The sequence below is a fragment of the Dreissena polymorpha genome, chromosome 2 (assembly GCF_020536995.1).
Source record: "Dreissena polymorpha isolate Duluth1 chromosome 2, UMN_Dpol_1.0, whole genome shotgun sequence".
Classification (NCBI taxonomy): domain Eukaryota; kingdom Metazoa; phylum Mollusca; class Bivalvia; order Myida; family Dreissenidae; genus Dreissena; species Dreissena polymorpha.
In genome coordinates this window covers 6,340,609-6,359,722 of record NC_068356.1, presented here as the reverse complement: position 1 = coordinate 6,359,722, position 19,114 = coordinate 6,340,609, and the positions used below count along the sequence as shown (strand labels likewise).

The 19,114-nt window shown below is 35.7% G+C and overlaps 1 protein-coding gene and 1 long non-coding RNA gene across 2 annotated transcripts in view; both read left to right on the top strand.

Moving 5' to 3' along the window:
* The first annotated feature begins 3,668 nt into the window (after positions 1 to 3,668).
* Positions 3,669 to 19,114, top strand: part of LOC127865676 (uncharacterized) — a 41,880-nt gene continuing 26,434 nt past the window's right edge. Inside the window, exons 1-3 of the mRNA XM_052405598.1 lie at positions 3,669 to 3,962; positions 9,488 to 9,606; positions 14,608 to 14,713. Coding sequence (XP_052261558.1) covers positions 3,860 to 3,962; positions 9,488 to 9,606; positions 14,608 to 14,713 — 328 coding nt within the window. The 5' untranslated portion in view covers positions 3,669 to 3,859. The remainder of the gene's footprint in view (positions 3,963 to 9,487; positions 9,607 to 14,607; positions 14,714 to 19,114) is intronic.
* On the top strand, positions 13,127 to 14,087 carry LOC127865713 (uncharacterized). The gene is made up of 2 exons (XR_008042733.1): positions 13,127 to 13,353; positions 13,911 to 14,087. It is a non-coding gene; the product is annotated as an uncharacterized LOC127865713 (long non-coding RNA).

Genomic DNA, 19,114 nt, shown 5'->3' with positions numbered 1-19,114 from the left:
AAGAATAATTTTATTTCAATTGTGTTTAGTAAGTTTGTTTAAGTCAGCAATTCATCGTAACTATTTTACAAAAAATGTTCGTAACTTTAAATATTAATTTGAAACAATGAGTATTGTGATTTTTGTTCATACCAACATATGTTTGATCTGATAAGTACATACATTAAACATGTGTTAAGGTACAGTATCACACAAAAGAATGAATATTTGATAAACATTTGTTGGGCCTGTAGCTAAGTTAGCAGAGAAATGGACTGCACATCTGATCATCGGGAGTTCAATCCATGGCCCAACCATTAAACTTGTGTAGTGATTGGTCATGAAATACTGTCTAAGTCCATTCTCCCTTCCCCTGATTCAAATAGGGCAGATGTAGGTTAATGGCATAAGTACTCTGAGCACTTAGTACTGTTAAACCAAATAACCCAAGGAAAGCGTGAGTTGCCAAAACTATCCACCCTGCTGAACTGTAACAATTTAAAACGGAAAAAACAACCCCACTAAACGCATAAAGAACATTTGTTTGGGAAAGGCGAACAAAAGCAAAAGAAAATGTTGAAAGTTTCTATCGTCTTATTTGGTGTTGCTGTTATTTCAATTTTTGCTTCAAGAGTACAAAACTTACTGATAAGAATATGTGAAAGATTTATTTGGTACAGTTTGTGTAGCTGCCTTAAACAATTGTATTTTAGTGGGTAATTCGCTGTTTTGTACAACTTAAACAAGCAAAATCTATATATTAATAGAATGAACTTTAAATTCCTAAAAACTGTACATGAAAGTAGACATCTTGAGTGATAATGTTTAAGAAAATCAACGGTAAAGTGATAGATTCTTAATGAGTTGAATTCTGAATGCTAGCTGACCATTTCATGCACGATATTTAGTCAATGAAAACTGTAGTTCATGAGAACATATATTATCTTCTCATACCATACTTCGCCATTTCCAAATCGCTTCCAATAAATATTCATCCCATACAACAGCTTATAGCTGTCATGTTTTCACACGTTTAATTAGAATCAGTGTCTATGTCTATAGTTTTCATTAAATACAATTACATTTATGTTAATTATAATGTTTCAATATTTAAGTTGCAAATAAAGCATAAAAATCTGTATTCGACACATGACCTAATGCAGCATTTAATCATTATTAATTCGAGCACTGGTTTATTAAAATACAGTAATAAGGTAGTATTATGAATGTTCCGATCTATAATTATATAAAATGTATACAACTTGCAATATTTGCTGAAATGATTGTGTTGCTGTTTACTCGTTTTAGCCTATGTAATTGGTTTACTAGGGTAAGCCTGCATTCTCCTCATGTGAAATCGGTTGGGAATTATAGATCGTACGTATTAAATGAATAGAAAACATGACTGCAAAAAATCAGTTCTATGTATGATCCGCAAGGATCTAATACATTTGGACTCGTAAGTGGTGACTTTATACTTTCGTTTGTGTATTCTGTTGACCTTAGCTTGCAATATTCTTTTTTGATCCTCGAATTAAATTGATGTACGAGATCTGACTTTGAGCATCTTAAGTTGAAGATTGCCGTTAACACGTTACCAGTATCCTTACTACTGGGTTGTGGACAGCAGAACACCGAACGTGCGCCAGATTTGATATTTTGTCAAAAGAAAACACCTTCCTTAACACAAAAACCGTCGTGTATCACGAGTGTGACGCACATTCCTCCATCCTGCGGTCAACCTACGGGCACTCGCGTTTTCGCATTGAAATCGTCTGCAAAAAGCCCGCACAATAAGACCAGAAGACTGTATGCGTTATAAGACTGCGTTTTCATTGCGGCTAAGTTGCGATCAACGCAACGATGCACACACAAAAAACACGTAACTCAGTCGCAAGATGATTGAAGAGATGCACGCGTACGACATTCTCATGTCAATCGCAGGATATGTACATCCAGCTGCGGTCTGCTTAACACGAGAAGTTCGGTGACCCCACTTTACCAATGCGGTGGCCGCAGAACGACCGGAAGACTTTGTACAGCGGTCTCAAACTCGTTCATTCGCATGGTGTGATTTGTGATCAACGGCCATCGAAGTAGTGTGCAAATAAGGCTTCCCAATTGTGCATCAGCCACCCCTTTAAGCTGTCAGTAAACACCACATGTTGCCATCGTCTCTTATATTATCGCGTGGGTGAATTTAAATGACGCCACTGTTCAAAACACGAATCCAAAACCAACTAGTCATAATTGTTACATTTATTTACGTGATGTTTGTTCTTTAAACAATGACAAATAATCGATTTTGTTTGTTGTCTTTTTGGCATGGAAAATCCGCTATGTGTTTGTATGTAATGTACGTATTTGCCGAGCAATTCAAATTTTGCATTCAAATATAGCATGTGTACTCGTGTGACTATTTTTACTCCAGTGTTTCGAGATTCGTGTGAATTTGGTTGTGAACGCCAACTCAAAAACATGGATAACCTTCCGAAAAACCGGTTCTCCAATGTAAATATTGTCAATCAGTATTTCATTACGGTGTTTACGGCGATGTAGAGTGTTAAACAGATATGTCTTATGGAACAAGTCTCCTCGTGATGCACGTTATGCTTTCACGAGCGCCCTTGTAAGCTCCAAAGAGCGCATTTTCCCATAACGCTGTGAGGTGGGGATGGGGGAAGGGTGATTAAAAGATAAAGAATAACTAAAAGAACACAGGATGACACTTGTTCTAGAATACACTATACTATTTTGGCACTCTATATTTACCCATATAATAGCCCCCCTAGGGGCTATACTAGTATATCCTCAGGCAAATGCACTAGAATTATATAAAGAGCGACAATATTTCTTTAAGGTGTGGTTATATCGAACACTCAAGAAGACGTTAATTTGATGAAATTATTAAAATAGAAGGCGCGATGTTCAAAACAGATTAACACGCATTGAATTAAGAAGAATTATTGTTAGCAGAGGTTTGGGTTTGATTAAGTGTACACAAGTAAATTCGCATGAATATCTTTGGGAAAAAGGCCAGCTCCATGAGTTTATTGGGAGATTGTCTATTTTCACCATTTACACTGTAACACCGTGTTTTTACACGACACTTGTTTTTGTTTTTTCTTATTAGAGGAGACGTTCCGGTATTGGGAAAAAATGACTGTCAATTTAAAGTTAGTTATTAGAATATAACCGCGCTAAATTCATATAAATTTGCATCAATTACGTGCACTTGAAAAAGCAAAAATATATATTAATTTATTTTTGAGTTAGAAGCTAAAAGTTTGGTTAATAAATAAATTGGACGACAAATTGTTAGTTTTCTGTTATTGGCGATCTGACTGTTCTTAAAACATCGGGTATTCGTGACGAAATTATTGTAGATTCATAGCTACATCCGGAATTAGAATAGAGGTGGGAAAACAAATATTTGATTTTTCACGTGTATACGTTATGCTTTCATATGCGTAAATACTAGTTAACACGTGTTCAAGTGATAATGCATATCCCAAAACACGTTTGTTTGCATTAATTATGTTTTAACTCCCATCCTAAAACGTGTGCCACAGCTCCCAGGCTTCTTTTCTATTTGGCGATTCCAGAGGAGAATCTGCAATAATATATTTCTAAACTTTGTTCTCTTATACTGGAATGTATCCTCTATCCGCATTTTGCACTACGTCACGTGACACGAACACATCCGGCAAAAAGACAACTAAAATTGTCATTTCTTTAAGTGTAAAATGTACTCATGACTAAAATAAACTTGATAGAAAGAAGGCATCGTGCAATTTATCTAAAATATCTCATTAAGTCTTTTAAATGAACGAGGAGGAATTTTCAGATTCAGTGAAAGGTCGTTCAAAACACTTAGACAATGAAAAAGTTATTTTCATCCACCGCTCAACAAAACCCTTTGATTGGCAAAATATTTCAGATAGGAAAGTTTGCCGTGACAGTAGAAGATGTAATTGCACAAGGTTTGTCATTAGCAAGTATAGTCTTCAGATTTTTACCAAAAAGTACACTAAACCTTCATTTATATGTTGTCATGTCTCGTAAGGGGGGCGGTTCTTCAGTATTTTGAACTTCAATTTAACACCCAAAATAAATATCCTCTGATTACTGTGTATCGAGCGGTTAAGATAACAAGTTTAAGAATTTCTGAAAAAATGCCAAAGATGCAGCAATAAAAGATTTGCCTTCAAAGATTTATTTAATTCCTGTTAGATCCAGGACAAAATTGTTCACTTACAGCATGTTTAACAACTAGTTCTTCTTGAATGCTCTGAGCTTTTATGGGTACATAACTACTACATATGTACAGCTCATCGTTCTTGATTAAACTAAATTCGATGTCAAAATAATTAGTCACAAGTTGGCTATAAATTTGCATTCAATCAACCTAAAACAGCGTAACAAACACAATACCTGTTACCATTGATATCAATTTGCATGTTGTTTGTGGATAAATGCTCAAAACTAAAAGTGTATAAAAACAAACTTATCAAATCGAAAGTCGAAGTTTTGAATTTACGTTTCGATCTATCTTACGAAGGTTACGGAGAAAGTCGGTGTATTATGTTTGGTTGATTAGACACGAGACCTATCTCGCGGGGGATTCAGGAGATAATCATACAGAATTTTCGAATTCGGAATTGCAGAATACTCGGCTTTTATTCATTGCAAAAAATAGCTTACCTATAATAACCGTTGACATGTTTGAAACTTTGGATTTATATCATTATTATGCGAGCACACCACATCACGTAAGTTGTTTTAATTTGCGCATTAGTGATATATATATGATCTGTTCAGTGCTTCAGAGCTCCAGATAAGGATTTGTGAAATAAGTAACGGTACTGCCACTGACATAAAGAAAAGGAGTAACGCTTAAAATCAATTAGTACCTGTACTACCATATCCAAAAATACAGGTAGTACTGTACTACCCGTGTTCTTGGATATTGAAGGGTGTATAACTGACTTTACAGAAACATTTGCAGCAATTATAATAAATATATGTAGCTTCTTAAACAGTTACTGTATTAGGTTTTCCATTCTGAATATGATGCTAATACAACTACACATTAAAACTCATGACTAATACTATTTCTTCATTTTTCTTGACAAGAAAACACAAGCCAACTAGTAAGATAACTAAATGAACACTTATTTCACTGTCTCATCTGTTTCCCATCGTGTTTTCTAAATGTTTACGCCACCGATGCAATCAAATCGTTTAATATCGGGGCGACAATGTCTTTTTCTGGGTTTACAGATTTAATGTCAGGATGGTTAGAAGACACCGTATGTAGTCGTTATATGACAACAAAGTGTTGTTTTGAGTCGCTTTCGGTTAAGCCAGCATTCAATTGCGCGCAGACATATCGTTTTTGACGGATTTACAAGTTACAGGAAATCACCCGACAGAATAGACAATAATATATGCACCCAGTCTACAACTTTTCGGTAATTTAAATTAACGAAAAGCGCCGTTAGGGTAGAGACCAACAAATCACGCAGCGCTGACGCAGACGTATCGGAAGGGCAAGATTTTTTTCGTAAATGCGTAAAATGGATATTAATGTCGTAATTGTACGTCCAGTTTATAAAAATAAATGCGTAAATCTTCATGAAAAAGGCTGTACGGCCCTTATCTGGAGCTCTGGTGCTTTCCACAGGATTTTTGTAAGGCGCCCTGGGCTGATAGGGGTGGTTCTGGAGGGGTGTCCCCTCCCTATGTTGATTTTTATGCCCCCCTTCGAAAAAGAGGGGGTATATTGTTTTGCACATGTCGGTCCGTCGGTCGGTCCACCAGATGGTTTCCGGATGATAACACAAAAACGCTTAGGCCTAGGATCATGAAACTACATAGGTACATTGATCATGACTGGCAGATGACCCCTATTGATTTTCAGGTCACTAGGTCAAAGGTCAAGGTCGCAGTGACTCGAAATAGTAAAATGGTTTCCTGATGATTACTCAAGAATGCTTAGGCCTAGGATCATGGAACTTCATAGGTACCTGATCATGACTAGCAGATGACCCCTATTGATTTTCAGGTCACTAGGTCAAAGGTCAAGGTCACAGTGACTTGAAATAGTAAAATGGTTTCCGAATGATAACTCAAGAATAATTAGGCCTAGGATCATGAAACTTAATAGGTACATTGATCATGACTGGCAGATGACCCCTATTGATTTTCAGGTCACTAGGTCAAAGGTCAAGGTCACAGTGACAAAAAACGTATTCACACAATGGCTGCCACTACAACTGACAGCCCATATGGGGGGCATGCATGTTTTACAAACAGCCCTTGTTTTTATAATTTAAAGTGTCAATTTACGTTCTGTGGTGCGTTATAACTCAAAGAAAAACAGCTTCAAAAGACGTCATTTGGTGCGCTATGACTCTTCAAGAAAATCCCCCAGTCATTAAAAAATATATATTGTTTAATTGTTATAAAACTTTCCCGCATTGATAGTAACATCAGGACTCGAACAATTCCACAATACATCCGTTTAAACCCGTCTCTATTACTGCATACTTACTACTTTTCAAGTTTCTATTTATTACCCGATAATCACGTTAATTCCGTTTTTATAAATCACTTTTTGGTAAATATTTACGATAAAAGCTCTCAATTATTTCTTTAACACAAACCTTGCCATTTTTCTATAGTATCAAATAAATTTAAAGTGACTATTTGGCGATTTGATGAAATATTGCCTCTGAACATGCGTTAATCGCCTGACAGGTTGTGTGCCTGTTAAAACACTCAATACATGCTCGCTTTCTATGCAAATCACGCGACGTACATGCTGCATAATTTTCGCGCTCTTTTTAATTGAGAAAAAGATTCAACACAAAATAAATTTGCACTGATAATTTAAAGCAAGAATATTTTAACGTTGCAGTAACATTTACATTCGGAAGTGTGTTTCGGATTAATATACCTTAATATCGACTTACACGAATGGGTTTTGGATTACAAATTTAATTATTCCCATTTGAGATTTCAACAAATATTAACAACTGCGCTATGAATTCAAAGATAATTTGTTTAAACACTCTACGAGTCGAATAAACATTTTGACGGAATTATGCATGAAATTCACGTTGTCCACAACCACGAGGATTACGGCTGGTTGCCATGAACAGTCTACTAAGTAACTGGCTAAGATTTCTGTGGCAATTACATGTACATCACGAGTCGTCTGCATGATTTAACTGCAATATTGCCTGCTTACTGCTGTAATTCATACAAATCGTGCGCTCTCATTGGCCAATATTGATTTTCAAATACAGTGACGCTCCGCCTTTAGGCGGGCTTTAGTTGGGTAAAGCGACAAAGGATCGTTAATCGGCTTTCAAAGTTTTCGGAGAAGTTGATATCGCTTTGATCTTAAGCTGCAATAACTGTCAGAATACACTGATCGGAAAAATTTCAGGCGCCCCGCTGACTCTGATTTCAAATTCAAGCGCCCCGCTGAGGGACCGTTAAATTGCCTGTGGAAAGCACTGCTGTTTGTTTTTATTTATGCCAGAAAATAGTTTATTTATCTAATATTACTGATTGAAGTATCGCCCAGATTTTGGGCCGGGGACTTGACATGGAAAGTGCAATAACCAGTTGCAGCTCACAGTGACCCGGAGAGTCAATAGCTGGGAGTTGGATTATTGCAACTAGTTTAACAACGCAAAACATACATACCTGCAATAACTTCCCACTACACACGTTGTTAACCTGGCATCGAGATGTCACATTATAGAAGCGAGAGTACTCGATTGAAATTAACATCAGGGGTGTGATTTTTCCGCGGATCCGCGGATTTCCGCGGATCAGGTTGTCCCGGATGTCACTTCTGAGATTTTCGTAAATTTGTTTTAAAAAATGTGGGGGAGAGGGGCTACCACCGATTCCGCGGACGTATTTCATAAGCGGCCCGAAATATTCGCGGCCCGCGAAATCTCTCCGCATTTTACACTGGTAGATTCTGCCTAAGCATTGTTAAAACGAGCCATATAATTGGCTGTCGTTTCCCAATCTTCCAATTAAAATCGTGTTCTTAAAATGCGCTCTGTGATTTGTTTGCAAATGGCGCCGTTGTGAAGAGAAAATTAAGATTATTGAAATAACAAATAGCAATCGAATAAACGACTGACATCACCTAGTCTGATAGGAATAATGAAATGTGTTTGTTAAAAAAAGACCACGTTTTAGATACAAGCAACACATATTTTGTTAAGAAATGTGCCCACTGAATTTGTGTCACGGAAACCAGTGTTTGCAAATTGGAATTTAGTCTACTCGAGAAGTAAAACAATTTAGAAGAGTATCGTTCGAACATGGAAATAGACAAACATGATTTGATTTTTATATGTCTGTGGGTCTGTGTATAATCAGATTCATATGCATATTCTGCTTTATTATGTTTGTCACGCTGTTCAGTTAACTGAAATAGCTTTGAACTGAGTGAAGATGTGAAATGCAAGATATTGAAAGGTAAACAAATTAAATATATTAAGTTAACTCAGTTAATACATCATTAACACCAGAAGAACACTCAAGTGTGTTTGTTTATATTTAGTCTATTAAATGTAATTCAATACATTGAAAAACTGCTGCTATTGATCACACTAAATACTTACTTAACAGTTTACTTTGCATCCTCAGTATGTTAAATGTGAAGTTTAACAGGTTTTTATAAAGAAATATTGTTATGAAGTTCAAAAAGTTGTTTATTTTAATGTCTGTTTTTATGTTTGTCATTTCGTTATGCGCGCCATTCGCGTAGTCAAAATCAGTCAACAGAATTTTCCTCCCCTCTGACTTTGCCACAATCACACCCCTGAACATGAGTTCAACACGACTACACCAATTCGATTCCCTGAACATATTTAAACAAATTGAACCTGTATTATTAAACTTCTTTTATAACTAATAAACTTCTATTTACAATTTAACAAGTTTCTGTTTTATCAGTCATTCTTGTTTTGTCCTTGGCTTGGACACGTAAAAGTGCAAGAATTGCAAAAACACAAGCCTTCCCCATTTCTTCAAACAAATTTTGGCAAATATGTTACTATTAAAAGATTGAATTAAATGAGCATCAAATCGGGATGGGATATACCCACTGAACTTGTGTATGTCGTTATACATGTATCACCTATTTTCACAATGTGCACGCAGTTCTTATGCTAGACAGTTTCATGCAACATTTTCTGAAAATCTGGGAAATAGTAAAAAAATATTTTTCCAATAAATCAAAAACATGAAAGTGTTGTTATTACACTTGTGCAGTTGTCTGCCTCACTTTGCAATTTATGTGGAAGTTTAATGAAGAGGACCAAAAACATTTCATTGAAAAGGGATAAATTTAGATTATTTCATTTGAATTGCAAATCAGGAGATGCTCGATATAAGCGAATCTTACAATCCTGAAATAGTCACAACTGTAAACCTACTAAGATTAAAAAAATAATTTTAATGTTTATTCCAGGTGGTTTTGCGGTTGTGTTTCTTGTGAAGGCTGGTAATGGTATGCGATATGCTCTTAAACGAATGTTTGTGAATAACGAACAGGACCTTGCTGTGTGTAAGAAGGAGATCCACATTGCTGTAAGTCGACATTTTTATGCATATATTGTAATGTTTATCGGTGATGTATAGAATAAAAGTTTAACACAGTGCAGGTCTAAAGTGATGTAATTTTAGATAGAACAGAAGTCTACTAGCTGTGTCTGGCAAATATCAAAATGTTCAATTAGCCCAATACTTGGTAGCCCAACATTTTCAGTGACTGTTAATGACGTATTTTATAATTTTGAGACATTTAAAAAAATATTATTCAGTTATTCAACAATAATTTTTAGGGCAATACAAATGATTATCATTACATGTAATGTGAATAAAAAATTATTATCTGAAGATAAATGAACACATCACATGACTACAGTTTAGAATAGTTAAGAAACATAAGTGTATGGAGAATTGTTACTTGTACCAGTCAAATTAGCGGCGTTTTCTTGGAAATTGGGGAAGTAATTGTTACCCAGCCAGAAAAATCCCCAACCACAATGGGAATTGAACCCAGGACCTACCTGTTCCAAATGAGACAGACACTCTACAGCGTCACTATAAAAGCTAGCTCATATACTATATATAACAAGGCCTTATACCGAACCCTGCTACACCCCCCCCCCCCATCCATTAGGAAAATTCTTCCATGAATTTCTCCATGCCACAACATCTGAGGGATGATACACATTGTGGATTTTTTACGTATGGCGCCAATGTAACCCAGCCAGAAAATTCCCTGAACACCATGGGGATCTAACCTGGGACCTCTCGGTTCCAAATCAGACAGAAACTACCGCATTGCTATAAAAGCTAGCTCATATAGCAAGGCAGTTTAAGTTCTCCTTATACCTAACCCTGCTACATTATTATCCCCCGCCAGAGGCGGAGGGATATTGTTTTGGCATTGTCCGTCCGTCTGTCTTTCCGTCCAACCATCCGTCCGTCCGGCACTTTTGTGGCCGGAGCAATATCTTGGAAGTGCTTTGGCGGATTTCATTGAAACTTGGTATGGATAAGAGGATGATGCACCCCAAATGGCATTGTAAACCATCTGTAAATAACGGAGTTATGGCCCTTTGTATCTTGAAAAAATGCTTCTTTGGTGGATTTCATTGAAACTTGGTATGAGAATATATGAATAAGAGGATGATGCACGCCAAATGGCATTGTACACCATCGGATAATAACGAAGTTATGGCCCTTTGTAGCTTGAACAAATGCTTTTTTGAGTGTCAAATATAACACTTTTGTGTCCAGAAGCATATTGGCGGGGGATATCAATTCAACTAATTTGCTTGTTAATTATACTGAAAACTTAATATATCATGTACAAATAATAAGTTGCATATTAAAATCAAAGGGGTGAGTGATTCCTGCCAAATCCTGTTTCTATCAACACTTAACATTGAGTTTATTAAACCAAACACTCTTTAACTGAAGCCATGCTTGAAATTATCATCTGTCTAAATGGGGACTCTGAGCTTCATGTTCGGTAGGATAACCTGCCTCTTAATGAACCAGGTTTGCGTCAGTAGACGTGATCATCGATGAAACTTGGCTATAATCATCATCTGACAACTATGTACTGGACTCAGCATTTGATACATAATCCCCAATTTTAAAAGTAAGAATTGTATAAATGTGTGAATGATAATCAGTAGCAGTAACTTGGATAACCCAGTGTCACTATCAATGGATAGTTTCAGTGGCATTGTGGCAGTTTGTTGGCTTTGCTATATATACCACACTAAGTCCTTATAGTGTACTCCTCCACGAAATAATAATGGCCAGAAAAAGGTTACCGGTACTTACATGTACTTACATGTAGGAGACTAAAGATTCCAACCTGGTGTAATCCTCATCGAAATTGTGCATTTCATGCTTAATGATGTCGACATTTATTTCCACAAGTATAGCGGTTTAATAAATTATTATTTATTTAAATATCTAAAACTGCAAATGTTTTGTTGCATTAATCTAATAACCATTATTAAATTTGTAATCCACTTTTCAATTTTAATGTTAATGCCATTTTATCAAATTCTTTTATCCAAGCTTCATATAAATAGTACACATGTATTTTTCATGTTTATTTTGTTCCTGATAAAACGTCACATCACCACATGGAAAGCATAGGTGTATTGTATTGTTTGTATAAAAACTAAGTATTTTTTGTGAATTCGGAATATTTTTTTTTGAAATTGGGAAAAATGCTCTCATTAGGAATGGTGCAGATTTACGGTACCAACTTTACTGGTATATATGGAAACGAACTAATGACCAAACAGTGACACACAACACAAGTGCACAAGACAAGACACACCCACTTTGCTTTTAATTGAATATATTAAGATGTTTTTATGCTCCCCCAAAATTTATTTTGGGGGAGCATATAGTCGCCGCTTCGTCTGTCCGTCCGTGCACAATTTTTTTCCGGGCTATTTCTCAGCAACTAATGACCGGAATTCAATGAAAATTTATGGGAAGCTTCACTACCAAGAGGAGATGTGCATATTTTCAGCGGGTTCTTGTCAGATGATTTTTTACAGAGTTATGGCCCTTTGAAATTTTCCATTAACTGTACATATAGTGCAATTCTTGTCCTGGCTATTTCTCAGCAACTAATGACTGGAATTCAATGAAACTTTATGGGAAGCTTCACTACCACGAGGAGATGTGCATATTATCAGCTGGTTCTGGTCGGATGATTTTTCACAGAGTTATGGCCTTTTGAAATTTTCCATTAACTGTACATATAGTGCAATTCTTGTCAGGGCTATTTCTCTGCAATTAATGACCGGAATTCAATGAAACTTTATGGGAAGCTTTACTACCAAGAAGAGATGTGCATATTATCAGTTGGTTCTGGTCTGATGATTTTTTCACTGAGTTATTGCCCTTTTAAATTTTCTATAATTTTTTTTATTGTCCCCCAAACTACTGTGCCCTCAAGACGTTTCCTTTTATCTGAATATATAGTGCAATATTGTGAAAAAAAACCTTTGGGGAGCATCTCCCGTCTCCGACGGTTTCTTGTTTTTTATGCCCCCGGATCGAAAGATTGGGGGCATATTGTTTTTGGCCTGTCTGTCTGTCATTCATTGTGTGTGTCCCAAAACTTTAACCTTGGTTAAAGTTTTGCGATAACTTTTGCAATATTGAAGATAGCAACTTGATATTTGGCATGCATGTGTATCTCATGGAGCTGCACATTTTGAGTGGTGAAAGGTCAAGGTCATACTTCAAGGTCATAGGTCAAATATATCAGGGTTCCCGCTGTCGATCGCCATTGGCGCCAATTGCGACAAAATAAAAAATCTGGCGACAAAATTTCGTAAATGGCGATTTTAAAAAAATCGGCATTTTTCTGCGTTCATATTTTCTTAAAATGACAAAAGACGCTGTGTTTACCAGCCGCTTTACGGCAGTCGTAATACTATAGATTTCCATGGTGTAAGCGATACAGCTGTAATCAATGGAGAGTGTAGATTGGTTACCTCCCCTTATCTATCGTTACTCTCTATATAGTCAACGGTTATATTCAACGGGGAACCAGTTAATGGAGAGTGGTGCTGACTGCCGACTACCGCAAAGTGGCATGTTATGGTGATAATTGCGATTATCTGGGGTGTTGTTGCAAGTTATCTTAATTGGTCGGCAGTTTTATTGCTTCAGAGATAAGGCAATATTGAAATATACCGACTTTGCGCTTAAATGTGAAGTGTTTGTCACAGTGTTCGAAGCAGATTCAAGACCGTTAAATTGACAACAATGACAATCAAAAAGGTAAGTATCGATTGTTTTTAGAAAAATCGATGTAATTATAGAAAATAGTAAAACATTTTACATCTATTGGTTCTATTTAAACGGTGACATATTGCTGTTTCACTCGTCAAAATGGCAAGTTCAGAGTGTAAAACGACTTTTAGAAAGTGAACATTAGATGCTGCTTATTTTGAGACTCATTCAAAATGCAAACGTTCCCACCGCTATTATTCACCAGCTAACAAACAAAAACCAAACAAAGACAGTTTTTTATCAGAATTTAATTTCCTTCAATATGATTTCCAACACACAATCTATGCTGTGTGAACTCTTTATATCCTAAACACTTATCAATTCATTCACTACCGGATGTACCTTAAAAAAAAGGTAAACATAGTTTAGCACATGGAAATCAATTTGACATTTGATATACAAATGCTTATTTTATTTGACTGTTGTGTTAAGGGCTCTATGTAGTAGATCATATGCTAGCACACATTTATATTATTTATTTACTTCACATTCATTGATTATTATTAGTATTATAGTAATATTATTTTCCCTTTTTGTATTTTCAGAATACCATAAAGCTTCTGAAGCACCAAAACTGTGGCAACATATTCAGGCTGCTAAGAAGGTGTCAATCAACAAGAGTTACAACTGATTGAATGTGCCTTTATTTAATTAACAATGTTAAATGTGTTGTTATTATTAATACTACTGTTATTAAATCAATTCCTTTAACATACTGTAAATGCTCAGTTTTTGTTTGTATTATAATAACATGATCTTCATTGCCCAAATGTAGCCCCAGTGTGGCGACAACTTTTTAAATTTGGCGAAAGTAAGTGGCGACAACTTTTGAAAGCCCAGAGGGAACCCTGTATATGTCTTCAAAGCGGCGCAAAGGGGGCATTGTGTTTCTGACAAACACAACTCTTGTCTTACTTAAAGAAAAAAAAAATTGAAATAAAATTTCCTCTGAAAAGCTAAAAAATTAATTATGTGTAAGAAACTTGTGGCTTCGAAAGGATTTCCAAGATTTTATTGAACTGTTTATTTTATTAGTACAAAAAAGATTTGAATGTTTTAATGTTATAAAACGTTTCTGGTAACTTCTTAGACTGAATGAGCTGTGCCTTTCCTATTATCATAATAATGCATAATTGAAATCCCTCTGAACCGAATAAACACACAAACATTAAGTGTTTCTATTGTTTACAAAATTGTGTAAGATTTTAATTGGTAATTAAGGAGTGTCCTAATTTTTTTCAGAGAACGTTAAGTGGTCACAAGAACATCATCAAGTTTGTAGAGTCATCTGTGACAGTAGCTCCCAACAAGGTCTTTGAAGTGCTCATCCTTATGCAGTACTGTAGAGGTAGGCATTTGATTTGCTATGTGTGGTTTGTTTGAGTGCGCATTTAGGATTGCATGGGTGAAATTTGTCAAGCATGCATCAGAATTTATGGTTTTTCAAGGATAGGTCATTTTTCTGAACTGTGTAATATTAATCCTATGAGATTTCTCGGGGTTGGTTGTCTGGGACCTACTAAGTGTTGTTGTTTGTCAAGATTTTCTACTTTTAGCCATGAGATTGTGGGGAGTTATAAGATAAGGGTTGTTTATTGACTTTTTATGCCCCCGGATCAAAAGATCAGGGGAATATTGTTTTTGGCCTGTCTGTCTGTCATTCATTCATTGTGTGTGTCCCAAAACTTTAACCTTGGTTTAAGTTTTGAAATAACCTTTGCATTATTGAAGATAGCAATTGATATTTGGCATGCATGTGCAGTCAAATCCAAACTAGGCAAATTTTTACAGGACAGTAGGTCCTGTTAAATGGTTAAAAATACAGGACCTCCTCTTTTTTTACAGGACCTACTGGCGACAGAATATAATAGTGAAATACCTTGGGTTCATTGCTGGGATCAAGGTGTTTATGATATAAAATGATAAATGATTAAAAAGCTATTAATTTCAAGGTCACACATTTGTATCTGATGTTATAAATAATAATACATGCCACACATGGTGCTAGTCTTGTTAAGTTAAAACATATTTTTTTTTAATGTTCAAAGAATGTTAACAGTAAATATAAACAGGAATCGCTCATTTGTAATATCTTAAGAACATTTTCCAACCAAAGTAGCTGATACTTGTTTACCTAAGCTATGCTAAGCCCGCATGTAGATATGAGTCTGGTCAATACGGCTTAAACCGACAACGGCCTCAATAAATGACAACCAGCCTTTTTCACGCATGGACATTGACAGCCAAGATAATAACGGTTCAAATGACAATGATCATTATTATACATTACTATTGCTATTACAACTACAAAAATTTATATCTGTATCATTTAAATTTAAATAATCAGGTTTATGATTATCTTGTTTTCAAAGCGACTACATGTAGGCTGTCATGGATTCGACCGTCCTGACCCGCATTCATAAGATGATAAAAATGGACCAATCAAATGCCCTCAGAAAATTCTGTCAGCAGAAAGAGCGTTAAAATGGAAAAGCACGTGTATAAAGACGCTATCGCTATTTTTGCACCACAGAAAACTTTCAGAGCAGTTAACAAACCTATACAAACCAAATAATTGGTTCTCTTTTTTTTACCAGACAATCGGTCCTGTTTATTTGACCGACAGGCCGGACCTTACAAAATTTTACAGGACATGACTGTCGGTCCGGCCATGTTTGGCTGAGACTGCATGTGTATCTCATGGAGCTGCACATTTTAAGTGGTGAAAGGTAAAGGTCATCCTTCAAGATCAAGGGTCAAATATATGGCTTTAAAGAGGCTTAATAGGAGGCATTGTGTTTCTGACAAACACATCTCTTGTTTGTAATATTTTTACTACAAATAGCTGAATAAGCTTTAGACTACAATCATTCTAAAGTTTTCAAAGCAATTTTGAATGCAGCGTATCTGCAAATGTTCTGAAGAACACTGTAGTCAAGCTGCTTATGGTGATCTTGATATATCGGTCACGATGGTTGATTCAATGATCGTTGGTGATAAAGTCTGTTGAGCTTGTGTGGACTGAAACTTCATCATTCATCAGTGTTTAAAAAAGCTTAACACGCATTTTATTTATGGGAAGACATGCTTGTAAACATGCCCATCTCCCAGGCTCAAATTTCAAGTTGACACTTAGGTCAAAATTCTAATGTTGGCTTAAAGGGATCTTTTCACGCTTTGGTGAATTGACAAAATTGAAAAAAGTTGTTTCAGATTAGCAAATTTTCGTTTTAGTTATGATATTTGTGAGGAAACAGTAATACTGAACATTTACCATGGTCTAATATAGCCATTATATGCATCTTTTGACGGTTTTAAAACCTAAAATTTATAAAGCGTTGCAACGCGAAACGATTGAATAATTTGGAGAGTTCTGTTTTTGTCGTTAAATTTTGTGAAACTACGAAGGTTGCTTATATAAGGTATAAAATACGTCAAGTATGTACTCGGCGGAATAGCTCAGTAGGCTAAAGCGTTTTTACTTCAGGACTCTGGCAGGACTCCAGGGGTCACTGGTTCGAAACCTGCTCCGGGCAATGTTCTTTTCCTTTTTTTAATTTTATTCTTGATTTTTTACTGAAGCCTTTACGATCCAATGTTTACATTTATCAATATAAAGCATTTAATGAATGAATTAAAAAATGCCAAAATCTGTGAAAAGGCCCCTTTAATAAAGCAAGGTCGAATTTGGGCATGATACAGTTGGTCTAGACGGAAAATTTGCTGATCTGAATAACTAATCACTTACCAAAAAATTTTAACATGTTAGAGTCAGTATGTTGTGAGCAATATCTGTATCCCGAGCTCAAAAAACAGGGTCTTGCTCGAAGATAAGAGCTCAAAATATGGGATTATAGTTGTTTCAATCTGAATGGCGCTGCACCATTCCGCCTTCATGTATCTTAAGTGCCACTTTGCCCTTTTCAAAAGCAAAAGCAGCCACACGACCTTAGCAATAACATCTTAATTGTCTCATAAACTTTTGTCTGGTAAAAACGTGCCTTTTATGCTCCTACCTATACAGGGCCCTCAATCCATTTTAGGGGAAGCGGGTCGCTACCCTCATGAAGGGGAATTTTCGCGGCCTTTTGCTTTTGGAATTTTATTTCTTACTCTCTCATTATTTATTGTACATGTTTGCTCTCTATTCATTTCATTTTTCATAGTTTAATATGTTTGACAAGATTAAATTGAAATAGAATTGAGATATAATAATCATGGGACACATCTTATTAAAAAAAACAACAACAAAACAAAAAAAATTATTTAAAATTTTTTATTTCAGGGGGAATTTTTCTCCCCAAAAGGGGAAAAAGTATACTTTTCAGGTGGGGGACTGCGGCAAAAATTCGGCCGCAGATTTGATAGATTGAGGGCCCTGCCGTCCTGGAAAAATCACTACATCATATATCTTACTGTACAGTGTATATGAGAAAGCTTAGAAGTGCTGTTGAGTGATAGAATTTTAGCTCCAGTACATGCAAGGCCATGATAAAAAACTAACAGTTTCAAAGCCTATATGAGTCATCCAGGGAATCTTTAATTAGTGTTTGTACATAATGTATCTATCCTGTATGTTGGTTAACACAGCTGTTACCCCATCAGATGACTGACAGTTTTTACTTTCTGCTTGTGATTGTTACTTCATTAGACACAATTTATGACTTTGAGCTTGAGAAGGACACATTAATCAAAGGTTTGCCTTTTTTGCTGCAACAAAATCTGAATAAATTGCCAGATTCTTCTTTTTTGTTAAAAACAGCAAAATTAATGTTCAACAACTTGTTTTCAGAGCTTTGGGACTTTGCAATAATAAAACTAACAATGCAGAAAAAAAGAAATTTTAAACATAAACAACTTAGATTGGTGTTTAATTTTGTTAGTTTTAAGAGTTTCCTGTATATGATCATTTTGATTAAATAGTGTTTATTGGTTATCTTGCAAGTTAATCTTGAACAATAAATAAACCTATTCAGAATTGAGAATGGGTTTGTTTACCATACCTGATTATGTTCTTATTAAATCACTGTGGTTATGTATAAATATTTGCCACCAGAAACTGTAAAAATGTGCTTCATTTGCAAAAACAGCCAGAAAGAAATTGTTTAGTCAATCCCAGTTTTGGTCTCAAGGCAATTAATATGCATATTTGTAGATGGGCACGCTTTACTTATAAATGCTAACTTATAATTAAAGCCTAGTGGGTCAATAGGTGTTTGAATGAGCCACATTCTTGGGAAAACTAGGCTTATTGCATGTGCATAAAGTATCAGCATATATTAGCCTTGGCAGTTCTTTAAAGCAAACATTTAATGAAAGCAGTAAGTGTCCCTGATTAGCCTGTGCATACTGCATTTTAACAAGCATTGGAAAGTGCTGGATTCAGCCTATCATGGGAAACAGTTGCCAGTCGGTTTGTTTGCAAGATGAAATGTAGGTTAATATAATGTTTGAGTGGAACTATATATATTGTACATATCTCTGTAATGACTACGTATATTAAGTTGAAAATTTACACATGTTTTGGGGGTCATGATTTATAAAGCATTTAAAACATTTTTGAAAGGCCTATCATGGGAACCAGTTGCCATTTGCATATGTCCCAGTGACATCTTGTTGATAGTCAGCATACACATTTAACATTCCAGTCCCTTCTGATGTTTCTGTTCATTGACATTAACATGCACGCATAAAGATTTGACATTTTCAATGTGCTGACAATGCTTGTACTTGGGAAAATAAACAGGGT